This window comes from Eubalaena glacialis, chromosome 17, assembly GCF_028564815.1.
Source record: "Eubalaena glacialis isolate mEubGla1 chromosome 17, mEubGla1.1.hap2.+ XY, whole genome shotgun sequence".
Classification (NCBI taxonomy): Eukaryota; Metazoa; Chordata; class Mammalia; order Artiodactyla; family Balaenidae; genus Eubalaena; species Eubalaena glacialis.
Genome location: NC_083732.1, coordinates 15,347,429 through 15,369,485, shown reverse-complemented (window position 1 = coordinate 15,369,485; position 22,057 = coordinate 15,347,429). Strand labels below are relative to the sequence as shown.

General features: G+C 39.1%; 1 protein-coding gene across 1 annotated transcript in view; it reads left to right on the top strand.

Moving 5' to 3' along the window:
• The window catches only part of SLCO5A1 (solute carrier organic anion transporter family member 5A1), a 122,577-nt gene extending 102,061 nt beyond the window's left edge, over positions 1 to 20,516 (top strand). Inside the window, exons 6-8 of the mRNA XM_061171935.1 lie at positions 11,907 to 12,066; positions 14,737 to 14,978; positions 20,477 to 20,516. Coding sequence (XP_061027918.1) covers positions 11,907 to 12,066; positions 14,737 to 14,978; positions 20,477 to 20,516 — 442 coding nt within the window. The remainder of the gene's footprint in view (positions 1 to 11,906; positions 12,067 to 14,736; positions 14,979 to 20,476) is intronic.
• Positions 20,517 to 22,057: the final 1,541 nt, after the last annotated feature.

Below are 22,057 nucleotides of genomic sequence, written 5' to 3'. Positions count from 1 at the left end.
TTGTCCTTGAGTTCCAAAGGCCTGTTCTTTCTCCTACTACTGGCGTTTATCTTGTCCATATATATATTTAAGTTCTCATTATACTTTCTGTTTTAGTGAATCCTTTTTTTCTGAAACTCTCCATAATCTTGCTTCAATTGGATTGGTTGCTCTTTTGCATAACTTATATCCTGGAACTTCCTTTCATAGATCTCAATTGTATCCACTAGGTTTTGTCTGTGTAGTTATTTATTTTTTAACTCCTCATTTTGCCAGAAAAAATACTTGGATAACTTCCTAGGGAAGGGTTCATGGAAAAAAAAGCTGTCTGAAACTGTAAGTGTATTAAAATGTCTTTATTCTTCTTTCACATTTAAATGATAGTTGGAGTGGGTATAGAATTATAGGTTAAACATTTGTTTTTCTGAGAACTTGGAAACCACTGCTTTGTCATCTAGCATTTAATGTTGCAGATACTTAAATGAAGTTTAATTTCAGTCTGAGTTCTCATTTCTCCATTACCAACTTTATTTGGAAGTTTTGAGGATATTTTTTATTCAAGGTGTTCTGAAATTCCATAAGGAATGCTCTACCCTCCGATTTTGTCTTGGCTGGACTCTTCCAATGTCACTTTCTCGGAGAGACTTTCCCTCTCTGCCCAATATAAGGGAGCCCACTCTCCCCTCATTCTTTATTACATCACCTCTTCAGTTTCCTTGCAGAACGTGCCACTATCTGAAATTGTCTTGTTTACTTGCTTTGCTCTTGTCTTTTGTCTCTAAAATATGAGCTCCTTGAGAACAGTTACTATAGCTGCCTACATAATAGTTGCAGCCCCACCATCTACAACAAAGTTTGTTGTATGAATGAATGGACAAACACATGAATGTCTTGGCCCAGGGCTTTGTTCATTCATTGTATTAGGCACTTTTAATCTAACACATATGTCCTTTTTTTTCTTTTAACCTCAGGGAGATTTTCTTCTACTATATCTTTACTCGTTCTCCTCTTCATTTTCCCTATGTTCTCCAGGACGCCTGTTTTTCAGATGTTGGAACTTACAGACTCGTTACCTGTATGTTTAACTTGTTTTCTCATATTTCATATTTTCTTTGCTATGAGAGATTTTTCCAAACCTGCTTTTTTATTCTTTATGTAAATTTTAAATTTTGAAAATAATTTTTTCTTTGGCATTCTGAGTGTTCCCTTTTCATAACGTCCTGCTGTTGTTTGAACAGGAGTAATATCTTCTCAGATCTCTCTGCGGATATAATTCAGTTTTTGTTTTTTTTTTTACTTTGTTTCTGTGTCTTACATTTTATCATTTTATTTGAAATGTCAATTTTTCTGTTCATTTACTCTGAGTTTTACAGGTTGACAAGACTCAGTCTAGCATCTGTCAGGTTATGTGTCCCTCTCCCCCACTCACCCACCACACACAAGAACGAGGGAGTTTTATCCTGATTTGTCAACATCTAAGGTAGAAGCTTAGCTTTTAAATTTTGTTCCGATTTCTTTAGAAGAGCTTTCTGATGAATTTTGGGGCTCTGAATTGGGGATGGAGGGGGTGGGTATGAGAGTGGAAGGGCCCACTGATACAGTCTTCTCTCCCTTAGGTCTCCAGTGAGTCGCATTGTTTTCAGCTTCGCAGTCACTTTTGCTCCCTGTTGCACCTGCTGGATTTGGATTCAGAGTCGTGTAGAGGTTCCATGGGGCAGGCTGGCTCTTCTCCAGGGTGGCATCTGCTCATTTCACATGCACCTTTGCCTGTCCACTTTTATTTTCATGGAGTTTGGTGTCGCTCTTTCCATTTCTCTTTGCCAGCTCGATTCATTTTCATTATACTCACTTTTATTTCAAGTGCCCTCTCAGAAGGGGTGGAAGGCAGACTCCATGTCTTACCTGCTTTTAAACTGCAAGTACCCTCAAGACTTCTAAAGCTTTTGCTTAACACCACATCGGTCTTGCCAATCTTGAATCAACTGATTCTGGACTCCCTAGCACTACGGGGAAAAAATTATATAATTGTGCTGATTTGCTCCATTACAAATTGATGAGTTCCAATCTTAGCAGGCCCTCATCTTTGCTGAGCAATCCATTTACTTGGCCCTAGTCAGCTTCCTTTCCTATGCCTCATATTGGTCCATTAAAATAAAATTCCTTTCTTCAAGTTTTTTTTATCTTACCCTAGCTTGTTTTTCTTGTCGGACAACCTCGTATTCCTTATGACTGAGAAAAAAGAGGTCCCAAGTAAGAATTCCTTGAATTTTTCTTCCCCCTCCCCTCAAAAATAGTATTATTTTCAAAGGCAAGTAATAGCGCCATCATTTTCTAGCTATGTGACCTTGTAAAAAATTATCTAATATTGTTAACGCTTGGTTTCCTCGTATATAGAATGGCAATAATGTCAATCATACCTGTTTACAAGCATAATTAAAGTAAAACACATGCGGTTGAAAGAATTAAAATAATGCAGAAGGGTAGAAAATGAAAAGTCAGTGTCTCCTTCCTCCATCCTCAATCTCCAGTTTGAAGCATTTAAATATTATAAACAAATATCTGTAGCTTTGATTTTGAGGATTATGTAAGGGAAGGTTTTTGATATTTCCCAGCACAGAGTCTAACACTTAGTATGTGTTGAAAAAAGTTAGTTTCTTGGCTTTACTCCCTTCCTTTCTAGATCATGCAAAGCAACTCTTTTTTCCTTTTTAAAAGATTAATGAATATCTGGCATCCACCTCTGCACTGGGACATTACTTATATAGAGATGCTGAAACTAGTAAGAACTTGACGTAAATAAACACTGTAGTTATCTAAATCCATGACTTATGGTACATTTCTTCTCATTTAATTGTATTCAACAAAGAAAAAGTTGATTAGGAGTGCCAGAGACTGCTGCAAGGATCCATTCATGCTAATATTTGCGGCCTGACTTCATCGAAATTTATAAACTAGCAAAAGAAAAACCCAGTTTCCTTGGAGAATTCCTCTAGCTCCCCAAATACTTCTAGGAAGAGAGTTAAAATTGAATTAGTATAAACACTTTTGGGTGGTACAGCTGCACAGGTTTGACACTTTTAGAGTAGCAGTTACCTTTGTGTGAAGAATAATGGGGCTCTTTCTCCAAGCAGGGTATGGACTACATTTCAGCCTCTCCTTGCTCCCTTGGCTGGGTGCTCTTGTGCAGTGCACAACCTGCTCATCAGTACATAGTTGGCCTGCCTAGTAAAAATGGTAGTTCTGCATGATTCTGAGCCTTGCATGTGGGATTTTTCTCCTTTAAAGCTGATAAAGAGAGAGGTGAAGGGAGTGACAGTGAAGAAAGGAGCCTTTGTTAGACACCTGTTTGGTTCAGGTATGGTGATTGGCACTCATGTATATCTTTCATATACACTGCTTACAACATCACTGCACTGTATGTGTTATTAACATCACTCCACTGTATGTGTTATTAACCACATATTTCAGTTAAAGAAACTGAGGTTAGAGAGTAAATGATTTGCCCAAAGTCATCGGTTAATAACGAGTGGAACTGAATGAAACCCATATTATCTATTTTAGAGTTTGTATCCTTTCTGAGTACTACACTGAGGTGCTGTTATACATTTTGTATTTTATATAAGCACACATCTAAGTGCACACACCACCTCCTTACTCAGAAAGCTATAGAGAATGCATCCATTTCTTTCAATAGTGCACTAATATTTGGCCTTGCCACTTTCTAGCTGTGTGAGTACGGGCAAATTAGTTAATCCTTCTGTGCTTGGTTTCTACATCTTTAGGGTAAGGATACTGATAGTATTGATCGTGTTGAATTGCTGTGAAGATTGAATAAGGTACTTGGCAATTCCTTAACCTCTCTGTGCCTCAATTTCCTCATCATTAAGATGGGCTAATAATAGTCTCGATCTCTTAGAATTATAGAGAGGATAAGATGGAATAAAACCCACAGTAATAAGCAATTGTTAAATAACTATTTAATGTTATTTTTCTCATTTTAAATATGAGGAGAAAGAAATTCAGAGGGATCAAATAACTTGCTTAAAGTCACACAGCTAGAAAATGATAGAGCTAGGACTCTCTGATTTTGAATGTAATGTTTTTAATTATTAAACTGTCCTGAAAGAAGAAAAGAAACACAAAGAAGAAAGCACAATATATAAGCCAATTCCATTTATTAAAGTGTGTGTGAGAAGCTCCAGGTTCACCAGCATGGTGAATTTTCTGACATTAAAGGAGTTAATGACTAACCCATCTCTGAATTAGCATCGAGTGCTCAAGAGACACCTAAGTGCCTGGGATAGGGTTGGGATGTTTTAGAAAGATGAACTTTTCCTATTGAGCCAAAATGGAGTCACAGTTTTTTTGTAGAATGAACCTGATGTGTTATTAGTGGTTCCCTTAGAAAATTCAGATTTGATAGCCAAGATGTGGAGACAACCTAAAGGTCCATCAGCGGCTGAATGGATAAAGAAAATGTCATATATACATATAATGGAATAAGATTCAGCCTTAAAAAAGAAATTCTGTAACATGCGACAAAATGGATGAACCTTGAAGACATTATGCTAAGTGAAAGAAAATAGTCACAGAAAGACAAATACTGTATGATTCCTCTTATATGAAGTATTTAAAATAGTTAAATTCATAGAATCAAAGAGCAGAATGGTGGTTGCCAGGGTCTGGGGGAAGGGGGAAACATAGAGTGACTAATCAATGGAAACAACGTTTTAATAAAGCAAGATGAACAAGCTCTAATGTTGATGATGCCCAAAGGAGGCGTGTCCACTTCACTAAATGGCCTTGGGAAGCCCTCCCCACCCCAAAAAACGTCAGATCTCCAGTTTCCTTTATCTTCTGAATTTAGAGGGAGGTGTCTTTATGAGGTAGGCAAACATTGACAATTGTGCCAAACTTTGATCCTTAGGGTAATTGCTGGCAATTTAAACAGTAATATTAACTTGGTTTGGTCACTCAGTATAGATTATATTAAAGATTTATTCACTTCCCTTCAAAATAAATCTTTGTTTTTCTAAAACAAAACAAAACAATAACAACAAAAAAGGTGACTAAGCTCTAGACATCTGCTGTACAACTTTGTGCCTGTAGTCAACAATACTGTACTGTACACTTGAAATTTTGTTAAGAGAGTAGATCTCATGTTAAGTGTTCTAACCACAATATGACAAAATTAAAGAAAAAAAATTCAGATTTGATTCTCCTAGCACCCACAATTTCCCTGCAATTTTAATTAAGAAATGTGTTTTGCTTCCCCTCTGTGTCTGCCAAACTGTATTTCACACAGGTGTGTCCTAATCATTTTGTCGACAAAGGAGCCAGTGAAAACTGTAGCTTAAGCAATACTTTATATAAACACATTGTATAATGTGAGTTGTTTGCTCTCTACCTTCAAATAATTTTTTCAAATGGGGTTAAATCTGATGTCCATGTACAGAATTTTTCAACAGTACTGTCTTGATAAATCATTTAATAATTCTAGCTTTATTATCTTTCATTCATCAAGTGTCATCTCTTTGAACTTAAACTAAAATCTATTATATCATCTTCTGATTTGGAGACTTGAGTTACTGGGTCAGAACTTTTCCAGGGATGATTTCTTGAGCTACGGCATGATGAAGATGCATTTGCTCAGTTTTCTGAGAGCATTTTTGGCAATGCCTGTGATCCACGAGTCCACAGGTCCATAATCTCAGGGGTTGGGGTATTCTTCTCAAGTTACTTCTCTCAATATAGTTTTATTGTCACAAGGTACTTAAGACATAAATATTGTCTGTTAATTCAGACCTTTGCTGCAACTCACCAAAGGTACATTTCATCATCTTTGTCACCACTCCTGAACTTGCCATCCTGCCAGTATTTAGATAGTATTCTACTACCAGCCCTTGAGTGACTAGCATTTCTAGCCAGATCATTCCTAATTTCTCTAATTAAACCATTCCTCTCTTCTGTGTTTCACAGACAACTTAACCTTCTGAACGTTTTTTTTTCCTGTTTAATTTCTTTGGTGCCATTCAAGATCTTTTATTTATTATAGGTATTACTAATTTTAAAGGCAATTCCTGAAAAGTAGATAAAAAATAGTTTACTTAAAGGATCTTAGATATGTCTGTTTCTGGATTATCTTGGCTACTTTTATTAATAGGCTTACAGTTCATTTCTAGCTGTAAGTATATGATTTGATCTATTTTTGGCTCTATTTGGGAGATACAAACAAAATTTGCTTTACTTCCTTTTTAGGAGTATCGAGGGGATATAAAACATAAGCAGATTTTCTTTCCAGTGAGTTTTAAGTTTTGTAACTGAGATCTAAACAAATTACAGGAATTCTGTAAAACTATATGATATCTGTTTAAACACAGTAAGCTTTGAACGTATATTATTAAACTCGGGACCAAATTTGCCATTCATAACATCATATTAACATAGTCAATAGAAAATTTCATCATATAATGTTAGCAGGAAAACTAGAATTTAGAACACTCTGTGAAATCTTGATAACAATATGTTATTAATGTTAATTTATATGCATATTGAAAAAAGAGCAAAGGGAAGTAAATATACTAAAATCATAATGGTGGATATTCCTGGATTGTAGCATTACTGTGTGAGTTTAATTTGACTTTTTAGTCCTTTTGTATTTTCCAAATTTTCTACAATGAATATGTATTACTTTAAAAATAAATAAAGGCATTTCAAGATGTTGTTCAAGGGACACATCATTTTGTTAAAAATGATTCTGGATTTAAAGTGACGGTTTGTATAAGTTGTAGGTTATTATATGTAAATTTCAAGTTATATCTGGTTTGAATTTGTTGACTACAAAGCTAAAGGAAGCTTTAACAATAAAAAGAATGATTGGATGCAGTAACTGTAACTTTCATGAGTAGAGTCCTGGGGAACCCTAAGCTATCCCATGAGTTATCACATACTCCCCTGTGTTGATCATGCTTCTCTCCGCTCATGTAGGCAGGAGGGGCGTTGCCAGCCATTAACTGTTAGGCTGTTAAGGTCATACAGCTTCTAAATGGTAGACCTGCAACTGGACCCTCATCTAGTTTTCTGACTGTTCTCTATATGAGTAAATAAGAAAATGACATCTTCCTTTTTGAAAAGAAAATCATCATGAAGGCCTTTTGTGCCCTTTGTGTTTGTGACTGTGTTACTTTTATTCCTTCCTGCTTCTGCCCTGTGTAGATAAAGAAAACACATCAGTATCTTCGTGCCTGTTATGTGCTAGGAACTCGCTGGGCGCTGGGTATCCATTTACTTATCTAATCCTCCCGTCAACCCTGCGGTATAGATATTCTGGTCTCTATTTTACAACACAAGTGAAGTCTCTCTAGATTTGTTCATGGCACTGGTGAATTGTAGATATGGAATTGAACCCACTCTTTTTATTTTTTATTTTATTTTTTTATTTGTGGCCGCACTGAGCGGCTTGTGGAATCTTAGTTCCCCGACCAGGGATTGAACCTGGGCTCTCAGCCGTGAAAGCACGGAGTCCTAACCACTGGACCACCAGGGAATTCCCTGAACCCGCTCTTTCTGACTCTAATGCTTAGCACAGTGAGAGCTGAGTGCCAGGGAAGCTGCATTAGAGGAAGAAAAAGGCGCAGGATGAGCACACAGAAGACTCAAGGAAAACCATGGCCAGTTACACAAAGCGGGTCCGCTGCTGTCGGGGTTTAAGGGTACACACTATGGAGACAGAGATAACTGGGTTTAAATCCCTCTCTGATTCTTACTAGTTTTGTGAACTTTAACAGTACCTATCTTATCCTCTCAGATATTCAGTTTCATTATCTGAAAGTTGGAGACACAGTCATAATAATTTTAATTCTCATGAGGAATGCATGAGGTAACTTCTATAGACATCTCAGTGCACAAGTCCTGGAGTAAAATTAAGACTATGTAAATGTTAGTTCTAAATGATAATGATGATGATGATGATGATGATAGTAGTATTATTTATAAACCTGAAGTTGCACAGCTATATCTGGCCAAGGAAGGGCTTTAATATAAAGCCAAGAATTTAAGCAGAATTGAAAAGAAACATTCTAATTGAAGTCCCCTTAAAGACTGAGATAAATTGATAAAAATTTAAGAAATTATGAGAAAGATACCATTTCTTTTAGTTGATTAGTATATTTTGCCTGAAAGGTTTTTGTTGCGTGGGTCATATTCTTTTAATCCATGTGGCTTGAATATAAGATGTATGGATCCCTATTTGTCATATCTCTTAGTAAGGAGAAAATTAACAGGAGGCAGAAAGAAGGTTAAGGGGATCCTCTTTGATTTGTGGAAACCAGTAGAAGTGTGTCAGGTGGGGAAGTCCAAGCGTTCTTTAGGTTTTGGGGTGGGGTGATGTGACACAATTTGTGTGTGTGTGTGTGTGTGTGCGAGAATATGTGTGTGATTTGAGAGCAACTGTATCCTTACATACCCAGCTGTAATGGCTCCATGGTAGAGATTTTTACTTACGTTAAACCTCAATCTGTTTTATTGTTGTATATTACTTTAAATAAACATTGATCCTTAAGCAGTTGATTTAATGAAGATTAGGCAGCAAGCTTGCTCTTCTTCCCTTTTTTGTTCATTTTGGTCTCCCCATGGCTGGTTTTCTTAAAGCCTCAATGATCGTGGGGCATGTCATTATACCTTTCATAGTTTCCTAGGCTTGAAAATCAGTAAGTTGTACTAGTTAACCTCAGAGACTCCTCCCATCTCTCTAATTCTATAATTCCATGATTTTTATAGTAACATGTCATGTGTGACCTAGGTTTACAGCTTGGACCATGCAGTTATAAGGCATTTGTTAGTGAGTCATTGTTCCTGTCATGGAAAGAACACTTACATGCACACTGAGTTAACATGAGCCTCTTGTTTGCAAGGCTAACTTGTCAGTAATGTTTTCATTTATTAGAAAGGTGACGTACTGTCCCTTTGCACAAGGATGAGTGTGGTGTACTACAGTCCTTGTAAATTTTGTACTCCCATGCTGGTCTTAGCTCAGGCTAATGAGAGGTTGCTTGGAGTGACTCCGATTTACACACTTGCACTATTATTCTAATCCAGTCTGTCTTCTGGAGTGTGAGTGATAGTCAAACAAGACGTTATTATTCTTAAAAATAAATTTTTTTAAATCAGCGCAGTGTAAAGGATTAACTGCGTCAGCATCTTTCTTTTTTTTGTGCCACTATGGCCTTTTTTCCGAATGACATTTTCCATGAATGCCTCTTTCTTTTCACTGCTATTTATATTTGTTGCTTGTTTTGATTTTCTTAGAGCTTTCCATATTGTATCATTTCTTTGTATCAGACACGATGACCTCATGAGAAAAGCAGGCATACCCAAGGGTGACCTGGGACTGTACCTTTGTTTCCAGAACTCAGGAAAGCTTTTGCCTTCCTGTCATTGGTGTGTGTTCTGAGCATCTGTTGACATTCTCTTTAGATTCCTTTCTCTTGAGTGGACATACCCATAAAGGAGAGGTATTTGAAATACGTGGCTGTCATAAATGAATACGAAGCATGCTGTTAATAGGAAATTCCTTGTAACTTTTAAATATGCATAGTAAAAACCCTATTGTATGGATTTGAAGCGTGTCATTTTTAGTGACTAAGCATGCAGGCATATAAATCCCTTTTATTTGGTCATGGCTTGCAGTTTGGTTCTTGAAGAACTAGTGAAGATAATAGTAATTCACACAGAATACTCTTCATGTGATATCAATTAAAATAGCACTAATCAGGACTTCCCTGGTAATCTAGTGGTTGAGAATCTGCCTTCCAATGCAGGGGGTGCGGGTTTGATCCTTGGTTGAGGAACAAAGATCCCACATGCCGCGGGGCCACTAAGCGTGCGCGCCACAACTAAAGAGCCCGCGGGCCGCAACTAAGACCCAACGCAGCCAAAATAAATAAATAAATAAATAAATGTTTTTAAAAAATAGCACTAATCAGCCTCATAATGAATCATTTGGCTTCCTTAGACGTCCATTTCATCATCCTTGGAATGTGGAAATAGGTCTAGAACAGGGTTTCTCAGACTCAGTATATCGAGATTTGGGTCAGTTAATTCCTTATCCTGGGGAGGGACTGTTCTGTGTATTGTTGGACTTTTAGAAGCAGCCCTGGCCTCTACCCACTAGATGCCAGTAGCATCCCTTTAGTTGTGACAAACAAAAATGTCTCCTGACATTGCCGAAATTGCTGCCCCTGTGAGAACTACTGGTCCCGAATCACATTTTAAAGGTATCTTCAATTTATTTATTTATTTATTTGGCTGCATTGGGTCTTCGTTGCTGTGCGCGGGCTTTCTCTAACTATCAAATGGTATGATTCTAAGAGTCGGTGAATATAATAATTATGAGAGTCTTGTGACAATTTCTTCTGTGGAGGGATAGGAATGAAGAATAGAGTTTATTTTCCTTTTACCTCTTTGGAAGTCTTTCTTGGTAAGGTTTAAATATTGCTGTGAACTTGTTCCTTCCATTAAAATTCGATGAGTCAGTTATCAACGTGTGAAAGGGGACACAGGACAAAAGCCTTTGAACAAACAACACTTTATGTTTATGGATTAATACGTATGGTTGGGAGGCACTAGGCTACTGGGTGAGTGGTTACTCAACATAGTCTTTAAAGGTAAGTCCTGGAACATAACAGACATTCCAAAATAACTGCTGGATGGAGGGAGGATGGATAGTTGGGCAGGTGAATGAAGGATCTGCTATTGCCAGTTCATGTGGCTTTAGGAATGGTACGTCATCAGGGACACCTAAAAATGGTGGTCATGAAAGCAAAGGAAGGAGGTCATTGGATGTGAGCACTCAGAGCCCCTTTCATCCTTCCATGATTCCCTCTGGGTACCTTCCTGCCTCTGTCTTTCCATAGCCATTTCCTTACATCTCTCTCTCGGGCCCTATATCCTTACTTGCCTGCCCTCCCCCCCTTTTTTTGATGTGGACCATTTTTAAAGTCTCTATTGAATTTGTTACAATATTGCTTCTGTTTTCTGTTTTGGTTTTTTGGCCACGAGGCATGTGGGATCTTAGTTCCCCAACCAGGGATCAAACCCGCACCCCCTGCATTGGAAGTGCAGAGTCCTAACCACTGGACTGCCAGGGAAGTCCCTTTTCCCCCTTTTATATTTCTTGCCTGAACTGATTTTATTAGAGTTTAAAATATTGTATCACTTCTTTGAATCAGACATCATGATCTCATGAGAAAACAGAACCCATCACGTTTGCCTGTAAATCCACATCTGCGCATTCTTGAGGGAAGGAGAGTTTAATGGTTCTTCTCTGGTCATCTGAATCAAACCAGTGATGTGATTCCTGACGGTCTTCGAAAAATCACCTCCTTTTGATTTTCTAGAGTCCCATGTCTTTCTTTGATAATTTATTCCAGAATAATTAAAGTTTCTGGTCAAAGCACCTTATGTTGATAACTCTGATTGATGGATTCCATGTTAATGTCCTCATCATGATATTATTAGTTTGGCACAGAAGAGTATTTCTTCCATTTTACAGTTAAAGAAATCGAGGGTCCAATTTGTTAAGACATAGAGCCAAGTGTCTATAATAAGTGAGTAGTTTAGTTATATGAAGGTTAGAACTTCTGAGCTCAGATCCGTATCATCAAGATGGAGGATAGAATCGAAGTATGATAAATAATTTGATACGAACGTCGTACTGAATCTGTAGGACCAGAAAATTGAAACATTTTTCTTTACGTTTTGTTTTAAAGTCATAAAAATAATTATCTAGGGTGCTACGTCAAGGTACCATGGCTTTGATTTCATGGGAATATCTTCTCTAAAACGGACACAAGACTGAACATCAAGAACTGTCCTATGAGTTTTATTTTAGCAAATGTTGCTCATGATCTACTTCTTTTTTCTCTTAGACCTTCTCTGACCATGCCTCACAGGAATCTGACAGGAAGCTGCAATGTGAATTGTGGTTGTAAAATACACGAGTATGAGCCAGTCTGTGGATCGGATGGCATTACATACTTTAACCCTTGTCTGGCTGGCTGTGTTAATAGTGGTAACATGAGCACTGGGGTGAGTATATTTCACAAGTTCCTGTACTGTTGTTAGATTTCATATGCAAACACAAAGCTTCAGTCTCCCTTTTCAAGAAACTTCAAATAATCTACAAAGTACCTTCTGTCAAACACCCAGAGGAAAGAAAATTATGCAATACTGTATCATTTTTTTTTCCAGGGATGATTGGAGCATTTGTGTATAGTGATCTGATTCCACATCAGCACTCCCCTGCTTACATTCTGTGCCAACTCAGTGAAATTTTATAAGGTTGAGTGCTAGCTTTCTCCTTTGTTACCCTGACAGGGCCCTTGTGATGGACTTGAAGGTCAAGACGACCACATTTGGTGCTGATAGAAGAGAATAGGAGAGCACCTCCCCTGATCAGAGCCTGTAGATGGGCAATGGCCATTTTTCATAGACTATATTGTCAGTTCAGACTTTTTTTTAAACTTTCAGAGTAAAGATATTTCTGTCAGTTCAAGAATAGGCTATTTTGAGAATTCCCTTCCCCGTGAATTATAAATAGTCTGTAATACTGTGGGAGAAGGTTTTCATATTCTACTCAGTTCTTTATTGAGCCTTGTTTCATTCTTTGCATAAGAACAGATTGTAGGAGGCTGCTTTCATTAAAAGGTTTAAGTGCATTTGCTTGTTCTGTGCAGGCGATACGGGATTATACTGTTGACTGCCTGTTTTGGGGATGTCATATTTGATTTCTGAGTTTTAAACTATAGTGATAAATTGAGATTCCTTTTGCTGGCCCCCTGTTATGTAATTGGTGAGCTCCAGGGTGTGACTGAATTGAAAGGGACAACGAGATCTATTCTTCTCAGTGGCTAAGTTCTGCCCTGGGAGTGAGTGAGTCCTCTGGTACAGCGTGCTCATTTTTTTTTTAACTTTAAAAATTACTTTATTACACTCACTTGATATCATGCTGAAAATTGACAACACAAGCGTATAAGTAGCACATAAGCCGTGAAGTGTCTCTGTCTTATCACAATTTGAAAAATTGATACATACTTTTCTAATAACAGAGGCATGGATTATTCCTATTTAAGCAGCCATGTATACAACTTGTCTTCTAGTCTAGTTATTGGAAAGGATAAATCAGAAATATGCAAAGATGTCTTGCTACACATTGTAGGGTTAACTAAACAACACACTAAAAACTCAATTGATAAAGAAAACCAAGAGCATTGCATAATTAAAAATCAATAGCGGGACTTCCATGGTGGCGCAGTGGTTGAGAATCTGCCTGCCAATACCGGGCACACGGGTTCGAGCCCTGGTCTGGGAAGATCCCACATGCCGCGGAGCAACTGGGCCCGTGAGCCACAATTACTGAGCCTGCGCGTCTGGAGCCTGTGCTCCGCAACAAGAGGCCGCGATAGTGAGAGGCCCGCGCACCGCGATGAAGAGTGGCCCCCACTTGCCGCAACTAGAGAAAGCCCTCGCACAGAAACGAAGACCCAACACAGCCATAAATAAATAAATAAATAAAAATTAAAAAAAAAAAAAATCAATAGCAACTTTGACCAACCTTACCCTTGGCAATAAATGTGGACGTAAGTATGCCTAAGGAGGTCATGCACACAGATGACCACATGTCCTGTTTTATGGAATCTAGTTCCATTTCTGGACTATCTTTCCTGGGAGTGCAAAAAGAAGGGGGTGGAAGGAGATAACATCAGGCTTTCTGGACCTTACTCTGGTCCAGACATCTGGTCATTTGCCAAGATAAACAATAACCTGAGACTTCAAAACTGTCTTCAGGGGAGTGGGGAAAACATGGGCTCCTTGGGGATCATATCCCTGGGTCAGCCATCATTCTTACAAAGAGGCCCACAGTCCTTGGAGCACAGGCAGCCAAACAGTGGCCCATCTTTGTATTTGTTCCTCCTGCTTCTCTAGGTGGTCAAGAGGTCACAATGACAGTGAATTCATCTGATGTCCATTCAGTAAAAGCAGCATAATAGGCAGGAAAGGTTAATTGGCTGTTTTGTTTGAAACATGTTTTTAGTCCCTTGCATTAGCTGGTTTCAAATGAAACAGCCAATGATATGTTCACTATTAGAGACGCTGAAGTCATCACGGTTGCGTTATGAATTCTCTGTATTTATTTAACAGATATTTACTTTAGGTCCTACACTGTGTTCAGGGTTATGCTAGGTGCTCTGGTGAGCACAAATAAAAATAAGGCTTAGTTCCTGTTTTTGAAGGGCTTCTTTAATTGGCGAGCCCAAGAATTAAACAGCCATGGAAACAGCATATGATTATGACCCCGAATGAGCATATGGAATGTGAATGGTATAGAATTGAACGTTGAAAGCTTCTTATCAAAGTTTAGGTTTAAACAATCTTGACCAGCAGATTTTGATGTTGTTAGATGCACTCTTTGGATCCTAACTGTTAAAACGAGGAAGATATTTTCTTTTCTTTATTTTTTTGGCCGCTCTGTGAGGCTTGCGGGATCTCAGTTCCCCAACCGGGGACTGAACCCGGGCCATGGCGGTGAAAGCCTGGAATCCTAACCACTAGGCCACCGGGGAACTCCCAGAAGATATTTTCAATGAAATATTCTGCATAGTTTTAAATGCTAGAGTGATTTTAGAGCATTTTAACTTTGTCTGACTATTCCTATGCTGAATTTTGCTTAGCATCCAACTGACCTTTGTTATCACTTAGATACGGAATTACACAGAGTGCACCTGCGTCCAAAGCCGCCAAGTGATCACGCCCCCCACAGTGGGGCAGCGCAGCCAGCTCCGCGTGGTCATCGTCAAGACGTATCTCAATGAGAACGGCTATGCTGTGTCTGGGAAGTGTAAACGGAGCTGTAACACCCTCATCCCGTTCTTAGTTTTCCTGTTCATAGTGACCTTCATCACAGCATGTGCCCAGCCATCAGCCATCATAGTCACTCTCAGGTGAGGACAGCATTCAATGTCTAGGGTGGGTTATACACTCGGAGTTGCCAGAATTCCTGGTCCAGACTGGGGGCTGATGTGGTAAAACAGAGAGGAAAGCAAAGTGAGATTGTGCAGGAAAGCGCTCAGACATTTACCTGGTGAACTTAAGAGAAGGGAGTTTTCCCATGTCAGGCAAGGAAAGGAAGGGGGTACCATTTCATACTTCCGAACTTTCTTTATTCAGATGCGTTCTCTCCCTATAGTTCAGGGAAACTGATTTTGGGTGCCTTTGGTCCCTGAAGTCTCTACCCTAAAAGGTTCAAGTGCAGGAACTGAAAGCCGTGACCGTTATAGCTACAAGAAACCTGGCCCTAGAGGAGGCGGCAAGTCATTTGGGGAAGTTGCTAAATTGTGCACATAGTGAAGAATATTATCTCCAACCTTGTAGATGGTTAATACTCCAGGATCAGTGCCATTGCTGCTGGTCTTGCAGTTCCAAATGCTGCTTTAATTAATTTCACTGTCATATAAAATTTTGACATTGAATCAAGGAAAGGGCAGACCTGGAAACGTATTTATTAAGTTGTTCGTGCTGTGCTTTCTTTGCTGTGTTACACATCCTGTTCGTGTTTTTTGGCTTCTAAGAGAGAATGTGAAAGTTACCTTAATGGAAGCCCTATTTAAAATGCTGACACCAGCACATTCGGATCAGAGTTTTGGTATTTGCAGTAAAGACTGCAGTGGATCAAGGAAGGAAGGGGGCAGCGTGGTGAAGAAACAAAAGCACGCCCACAGCAGCTTTAGGGGGGCTGGGGTGCAGGGTGATGATGAGGGAGTGAGGGGTGTCAGTCTCTGTTCTCCCTTTTATGTCCTCCCTGGCTTCTCAGTACCCCACAATGCTGGGCACCTGGTGGGATGCATCTGCTGAGACGTCATTCTTAGCAGGGCAGTTGGGCTGCTCCCGTGCCTGTTCTGCATATTCTGGCTTCCCTTCTATGGGATGCTGAGTTAGACCATGTTCAGCCGATACGTTCCTTGACAGATAACAGCACACGAAAGTCCCATTGGTCCCAATGGTTTACTCACTCAATTCCTCCATCAGCGGATACTTACGGAGTAACAAAAATGTGTTCCACACTGGGGAAATTGCTATGAGAAAGTAAAGAAATTAGGGGGAAAGATAACAAACATGCTGGTCCTCGGGAATTTTACATTATATACTGAGAACCCTATGTGTATGGGATAGAAAGGATAAAGTACTTCGTCATGAAAAAACGTGAATCATTAATAATCTAATACTTTGAACTTTAATTCTACAAGAGATGTTAAATAACCCAGATAAGGGCTGCCCATTTTATGTTCAAACATGGCAGATCACCAGTCGGCTTCTAACCCAAAACTTGAGAAAAGGAGCCCTTTCATCTTTGCTAATTACAAAATCAATAGACTCCAATCTTCCTGCCATGTGGGAATTACTTGGAGCATAAGTTTTAGAAAAAGAAGAAAATGTGAGGTGACTGGGAAGGGTTCATTCTTTTTCTAACTTTTGACTTGTTTCCTACACATTTTGGGACCATTTTAAAAAAAAAAACTTTTTTCTCTATACTTGAGAAATTACGGAGTCATGTTCAGTGTACACACCTACCATTCTGGAAATTGCAGGCAAACAGAGAAAAAGAATGCAATAGTTAGGATAAAATGCTACATATATATATATATATATATATATATATATATATAATTTTTTTTTTTAACAGAATTGATTTTCCAAACTCAGAGTCACTTCTGTACCTTCAGGAAACTCAGTTAGAGCCACTTCTGTACCTTCACCTTCTATACCTTCAGCTCTGAACCTTTGTCCTTCCACCGTTATTTACACAAAAAGTAGAGTTAATCGGAGTTTCTTTGCAGTCTTCGCTGGGGAGACCTTTATTCAGTGATTTAGCCATAAGCAGTCTTGTTCTGCTATTGTTAGTAAATTCTAGCGAATTCGATATTTTGGCCCAGCATGTTTGGTCCCTGGCTCTGCAGCTAAGCAAGCTTGATTTGACATTCATTTTCTTGAGGCCATTATTCTAAAACATTTCTTTCTTTACCTTCTTCGTAGGTCCGTAGAAGATGAAGAGAGACCTTTTGCCCTGGGAATGCAGTTTGTTTTGTTGCGAACACTTGGTATGTTCCTGTATTTCCAAGAGTGCCTCTTTGTTCCTCTTTGTAGATGGCAAATTTCCACTGTCCTTTAAAAATGGCAAGTCAAGTCATTTGTTACCATTCGTAGTAGCTAGGATTTTACAGGTTAGTGGGGAGGTACAACTTCCTCATTTCCTGACTTGGACTAAAAGCTGACCAATTCTGTCACTGATGAAAGAAAACAAAACTGACTTTAGATCAGTTTCTCTTTCACTGTGAACATAAACTTGGGCTAAATTCCCCAGAGTTTTGTAGAGTAAGAAATCTTGAACCAAGAAATTGTTACGGGCTAAAGGATCTTGATGTTTTTGTCCCTTTTGTGCCTTTGTAACATGAAAGTGATGGGAATTGGTGCTCATTTTTTTGTGTGTGTGAAAACTTCAATTCCTTACTTCTTTCCAGTCATTTTATTGGGCTGGGTAAAGAGTATACCGATCAAGTTTCCTGAGGAAAAGAAATTAAAAATTCTAAAAAAAAAAAAAAAAGAAAGTTTTCCAAACGGATATATAAGGACTACGTTTTACTTATTAACAAAAGAAGCTCGTTAGCGCTATGTCAATGGGGTAAGTCCCAGAGTTTATTTGGACGTGAAGAATAGCCTTCTGACTTTTACAAACACTGCATCACTTGCGATGTCTTGGAACAGTGACTGGGAAACAGCGTGTGAAGTGGCCCATTCCCTTGATGGATTTCAATGTATTTTTATATGACTTCCTCATCGTCAGGCATATTTTTTCTTTCTTAAGTGGCAGTCTGTCATCTTCTTCAGCTGTTATTTTCCCCAGTAATCAGTATCATTGCCCACAGCACAAAAAATTACTTTTTTGATTCAAGTTGCTTATTTCAATCTTGAAGGATGAAACATTTTAAACACTTAAAAATCATCTGGCCCTTGGCAACATGAATACTCTGAAATTCTCATTTTGTCTCATGTTGTGCTTGATGGCCCAGACTTAGAGTGAGGACTTGTCAGTGGGCATCAAAGGCTTCTGGTTGTTTTGAATTAGGGGGCTTTTTTTTTTTTTTTAAATATCAGATTTTAATTTCACTTATTTTGCGGAGGGGGCACCGTGCCACACAGCTTTCGGGATCTTAGTTCCCCGACCTGGGATTGAACCCCGGCCATGACAGTGAAAGCGCCAAGTCTTAACCACTGGACCGCCAGAGAACTCCCTGGGCGGCTTATTTTTTTGGTAACATTAATACTTTGAAAGCCCCGTTTTCCAAAGAATGCTGGTTCAAGGAACTACTGACATTCTTTGATTTAGTTAAGAAGTTTGCCTTATACTTCTCATTGAAAACAAAAAAGTTATTTTCAAAGAAGGAAATTTGTTTAGCGAAGGGGTAGTTGAATAAGAAATGAAAAAAGTAGTTCCTCCTTTTTGCTTGGCCTGTCTCTGATGCCAGGGGCTTGGATGATTTCATATGGATGCGGAATAAGTCAACAGATGCACACCACAGCATAAGGAATTAGTGGAGGGAGAACAAACATATCAGGCATTTATTATTTAATTCAACCTTACCTTAAGTTCCACTGATTATGAAAAAGTATAGTTAGGCCAACCAGCCACTTTCCATTTCCCCAAGTGCCAAAGCAAAAAGAGAGTTTCAGGTATTTCAATGATGTTAAATTTTTAAAAAGTGAAACATAGTTGATGTACAATATTATGTTAGTTTCCAGTGTACTACATAACAATTTGACGTTTGCAAACATTACGACATGATCACAACGGTAAGTCCAGTAACCATCTGCCCCCATACAACATTATTACAATATTATTGACCATATTCCTTATGCTGTATATTACATCCCTGTGACTTATTTATGATTTAAGTTTTGTACCTCTTAATCCCCTTCATCTATTTTGCCCAGCCCAATAATGTTACATTTCAGTTGTAGTGACCATATCTCCTTTTAAATGAATACAGCGTATTTAAAAATGTATCACTTGGGGGACTTCCCTGGCGGTCCAGTGGTTAAGACTCCGTGCTGCCAACGCAGAGGGCTCGGGTTCGATCCCTGGTCAGGGAATTAAGATCCCACATGCCGTGCGGTGCAGCCAAAAGATAAAAATGTACCACTCACAGCCTCCTGGGCTATTCGCCCACCTATCCTCTCTCCCTTCTTCCCCTCCTCCTTCCCTTCCTACTTTCTCTCTTTTCTTCTTCCTTTCCTTCCATGCATCACTTCCTTTTATAAACTCTTATTGAGGATCCATGGGCTGTCCTGATAGGTCCTTGGGATGTGAAGAATAAAAGGCATGGTCCCTGCCATCGAGGAGCTTATGGGTGACAGACTTACAAATAGTTTAAATACTGGGTGACAGTGGACAAAATGGAGGTGTACACAAAATGCAATGGTAATATGGTAGCATCTGAGTGAGTCAGGAATTTAAAGGGGGAGTAGATATTTGCAAGGTGAGCAAGTTGGGAATGGGGACACATTTCAGCAAAGGGAGTAACATGTGATGAAGGAGGTCCACTTGCGTAGACACTTTTCCTTATGGGAGTAAAGAAATGTCTACATCATAGCCCGAACAACGAAGCTGCTACTCATCACAGGTGCTGCATAAGCTGTAAAGATGAATATTATGCCTGATTTACTTCCATACTCCAAGAGCCATTTGACGTGGTTTCTGACTTATAGGGGACAGTGCTTGCCTTATACTCTTCCTGCATCCAAGGCTAGAACCCAACCCACAAGAACTAAGTGTACTGAATTTTTGTGGATCATAAAGGGTTCTAATATGGCCAGTTGTGTATTTCATAACAAAATCTGATTTTTTAAGTTTAAAAGGATTCCCTAATTGCATTTTTTTTTTTCCCCCCCTCGGCTGAGCAGAGAGGCTTGTGGGATCTTAGTTCCCACACCAGGGATTGAACCCTGGGGCTACGGCAGTGAAAGCACCAAGTCCTAACCACTGGACCGCCAGGGAACTCCCCTCTCTAAGTGCATTTTTATCAATAGAAATTTTTATGTCTAAAGATGTGTTAATGCTTTTTAGACATTTTATATCATAATATGTCAACTATAATAAATAATAATGAATTATAAAATAAATATCATAAAATGCCTAAAAACCAAAACACATTCTGACTGAGTTGCAAAGTAGAAGATTTAAAGTATTTACAATTTAGTGAACATTTCTATGATAAGAATATTATGACAAGATGTGATATATATTTACAAAAAATCAAGTAACACGAGAAAACCACTCCCTTCAACTGGTTTTTAGAGCAAACAAGCATCCTGTTAATTTACAGATCTGTTTCCTCTTATAAGATGTGCTAACTATTTTTCTTTTTCTTTTTTCCGACAACTCTAGCATACATTCCTACTCCAATTTACTTTGGAGCAGTTATTGACACCACCTGCATGCTCTGGCAACAGGAGTGTGGCGTGCAGGGCTCTTGCTGGGAGTACAATGTCACATCATTTCGTTTTGTCTATTTTGGTTTGGCAGCCGGCCTCAAATTTGTTGGCTTCATTTTTATTTTTTTGGCCTGGTACTCCATTAAATACAAGGACGAAGAACTACAGAGGCAGAGGTGGAGAGAATTCCCTCTGAGCACTGTGAGTGAGACGGTGGGCCACACCGACAGTGCCGATAAGTCTGTCCGGACTAGATCTTGCCCAGCTTTCAGCACCCAGGGAGAATTCCACGAAGAGACTGGTCTGCAAAAAGGGATCCAGTACACAGCACAGACCTATCCGGGGCCCTTCCTAGAAGCAATAAGTTCCTCCCCAGACCCGGGGCTGGAAGAAAGCCCTGATGCCATGTAGCCTCCCTTCTGAAGCTTGAAAATGGAAGACTTTTGTGGGTTGAGTTGAATATGGTGACTTGAGAAACACCCGTGCCTTCTTTTCTTTCTTTCTTTTTTTAACCTCTAAAGACACAATCCTCAAACCAACAAAACTCAGTATACACAGCCACTGTTGATTGAGGGCTGGATACCTCAACAAGACTGAGCCTTTCCCCCCTTCTCTCCAAGAAGGAGGAGCTTAGATAGATTTGTTACCATTTCTGAGATGTTAATTTTGATGCTTATGCTCCAATATGGTATAAGGCTGGATGCATGATTAACAAAGTCATGGGAAGTGTGATGGCGGTGCATATCATCAGCATGCACTCTGAACGACGGTGAGCTTGACCATGATTTTGCATTTACAAAGCAGAGTTTTTAGATATGAACACCTACTGTGAGTCCTGCTACAAAGCACAAATGAATTTGCCTCAACTATGCAATTTGATTGGGAAACTGTAAGTGCAGCATGTTACTTTTGGTGTCAGAGACTAAAGCAGATACGGTTCTGAAATTAGGAAGCTAAACTTTCCCTAAAGTACTGTTAATAGCATTTTAAGCCATAGCAGAGCTAAAAATCAGGTAGAACTTTTCAAATGCTTCAAAGGAACCATAAGCGTAGCGTGAAAAAGGGAACAGCTACTTCGTTTCATAAGGCACATTGTCTTTTAGTCTATCTGACCCACCGTAAAGGAGTTAAAGAAGCTGCTGAATCATGAACCTGAGAGCTTGAATATCAACTTCAGGGTTCTTTCATAAGGGGCTTTAACACTCGTGTGCTAAACAATATGGCTAGAAACTGTCATTTGAGATGCATAATAAGGAAAGAAACTGATGGCTTTCTCATCCAAAGAAAATTGCTGCAGAAATTCTTTTAGTTTTTTTTTTTTTTATAAATTTATTTATTTATTTTTGGCTGTGTTGGGTCTTCATTGCTGCATGCGGGCTCGCTCTAGTTCGCAACAAGCGGGGGCTACTCTTCATTGCAGTGCGTGGGCTTCTCATTGTGGTGGCTTCTCTTGTTGCGGAGCATGGGCTCTAGGCGCGCAGGCTTCAGTAGTTGCAGCACACAGGCTCAGTAGTTGTGGCTCGCGGGCTCTAGA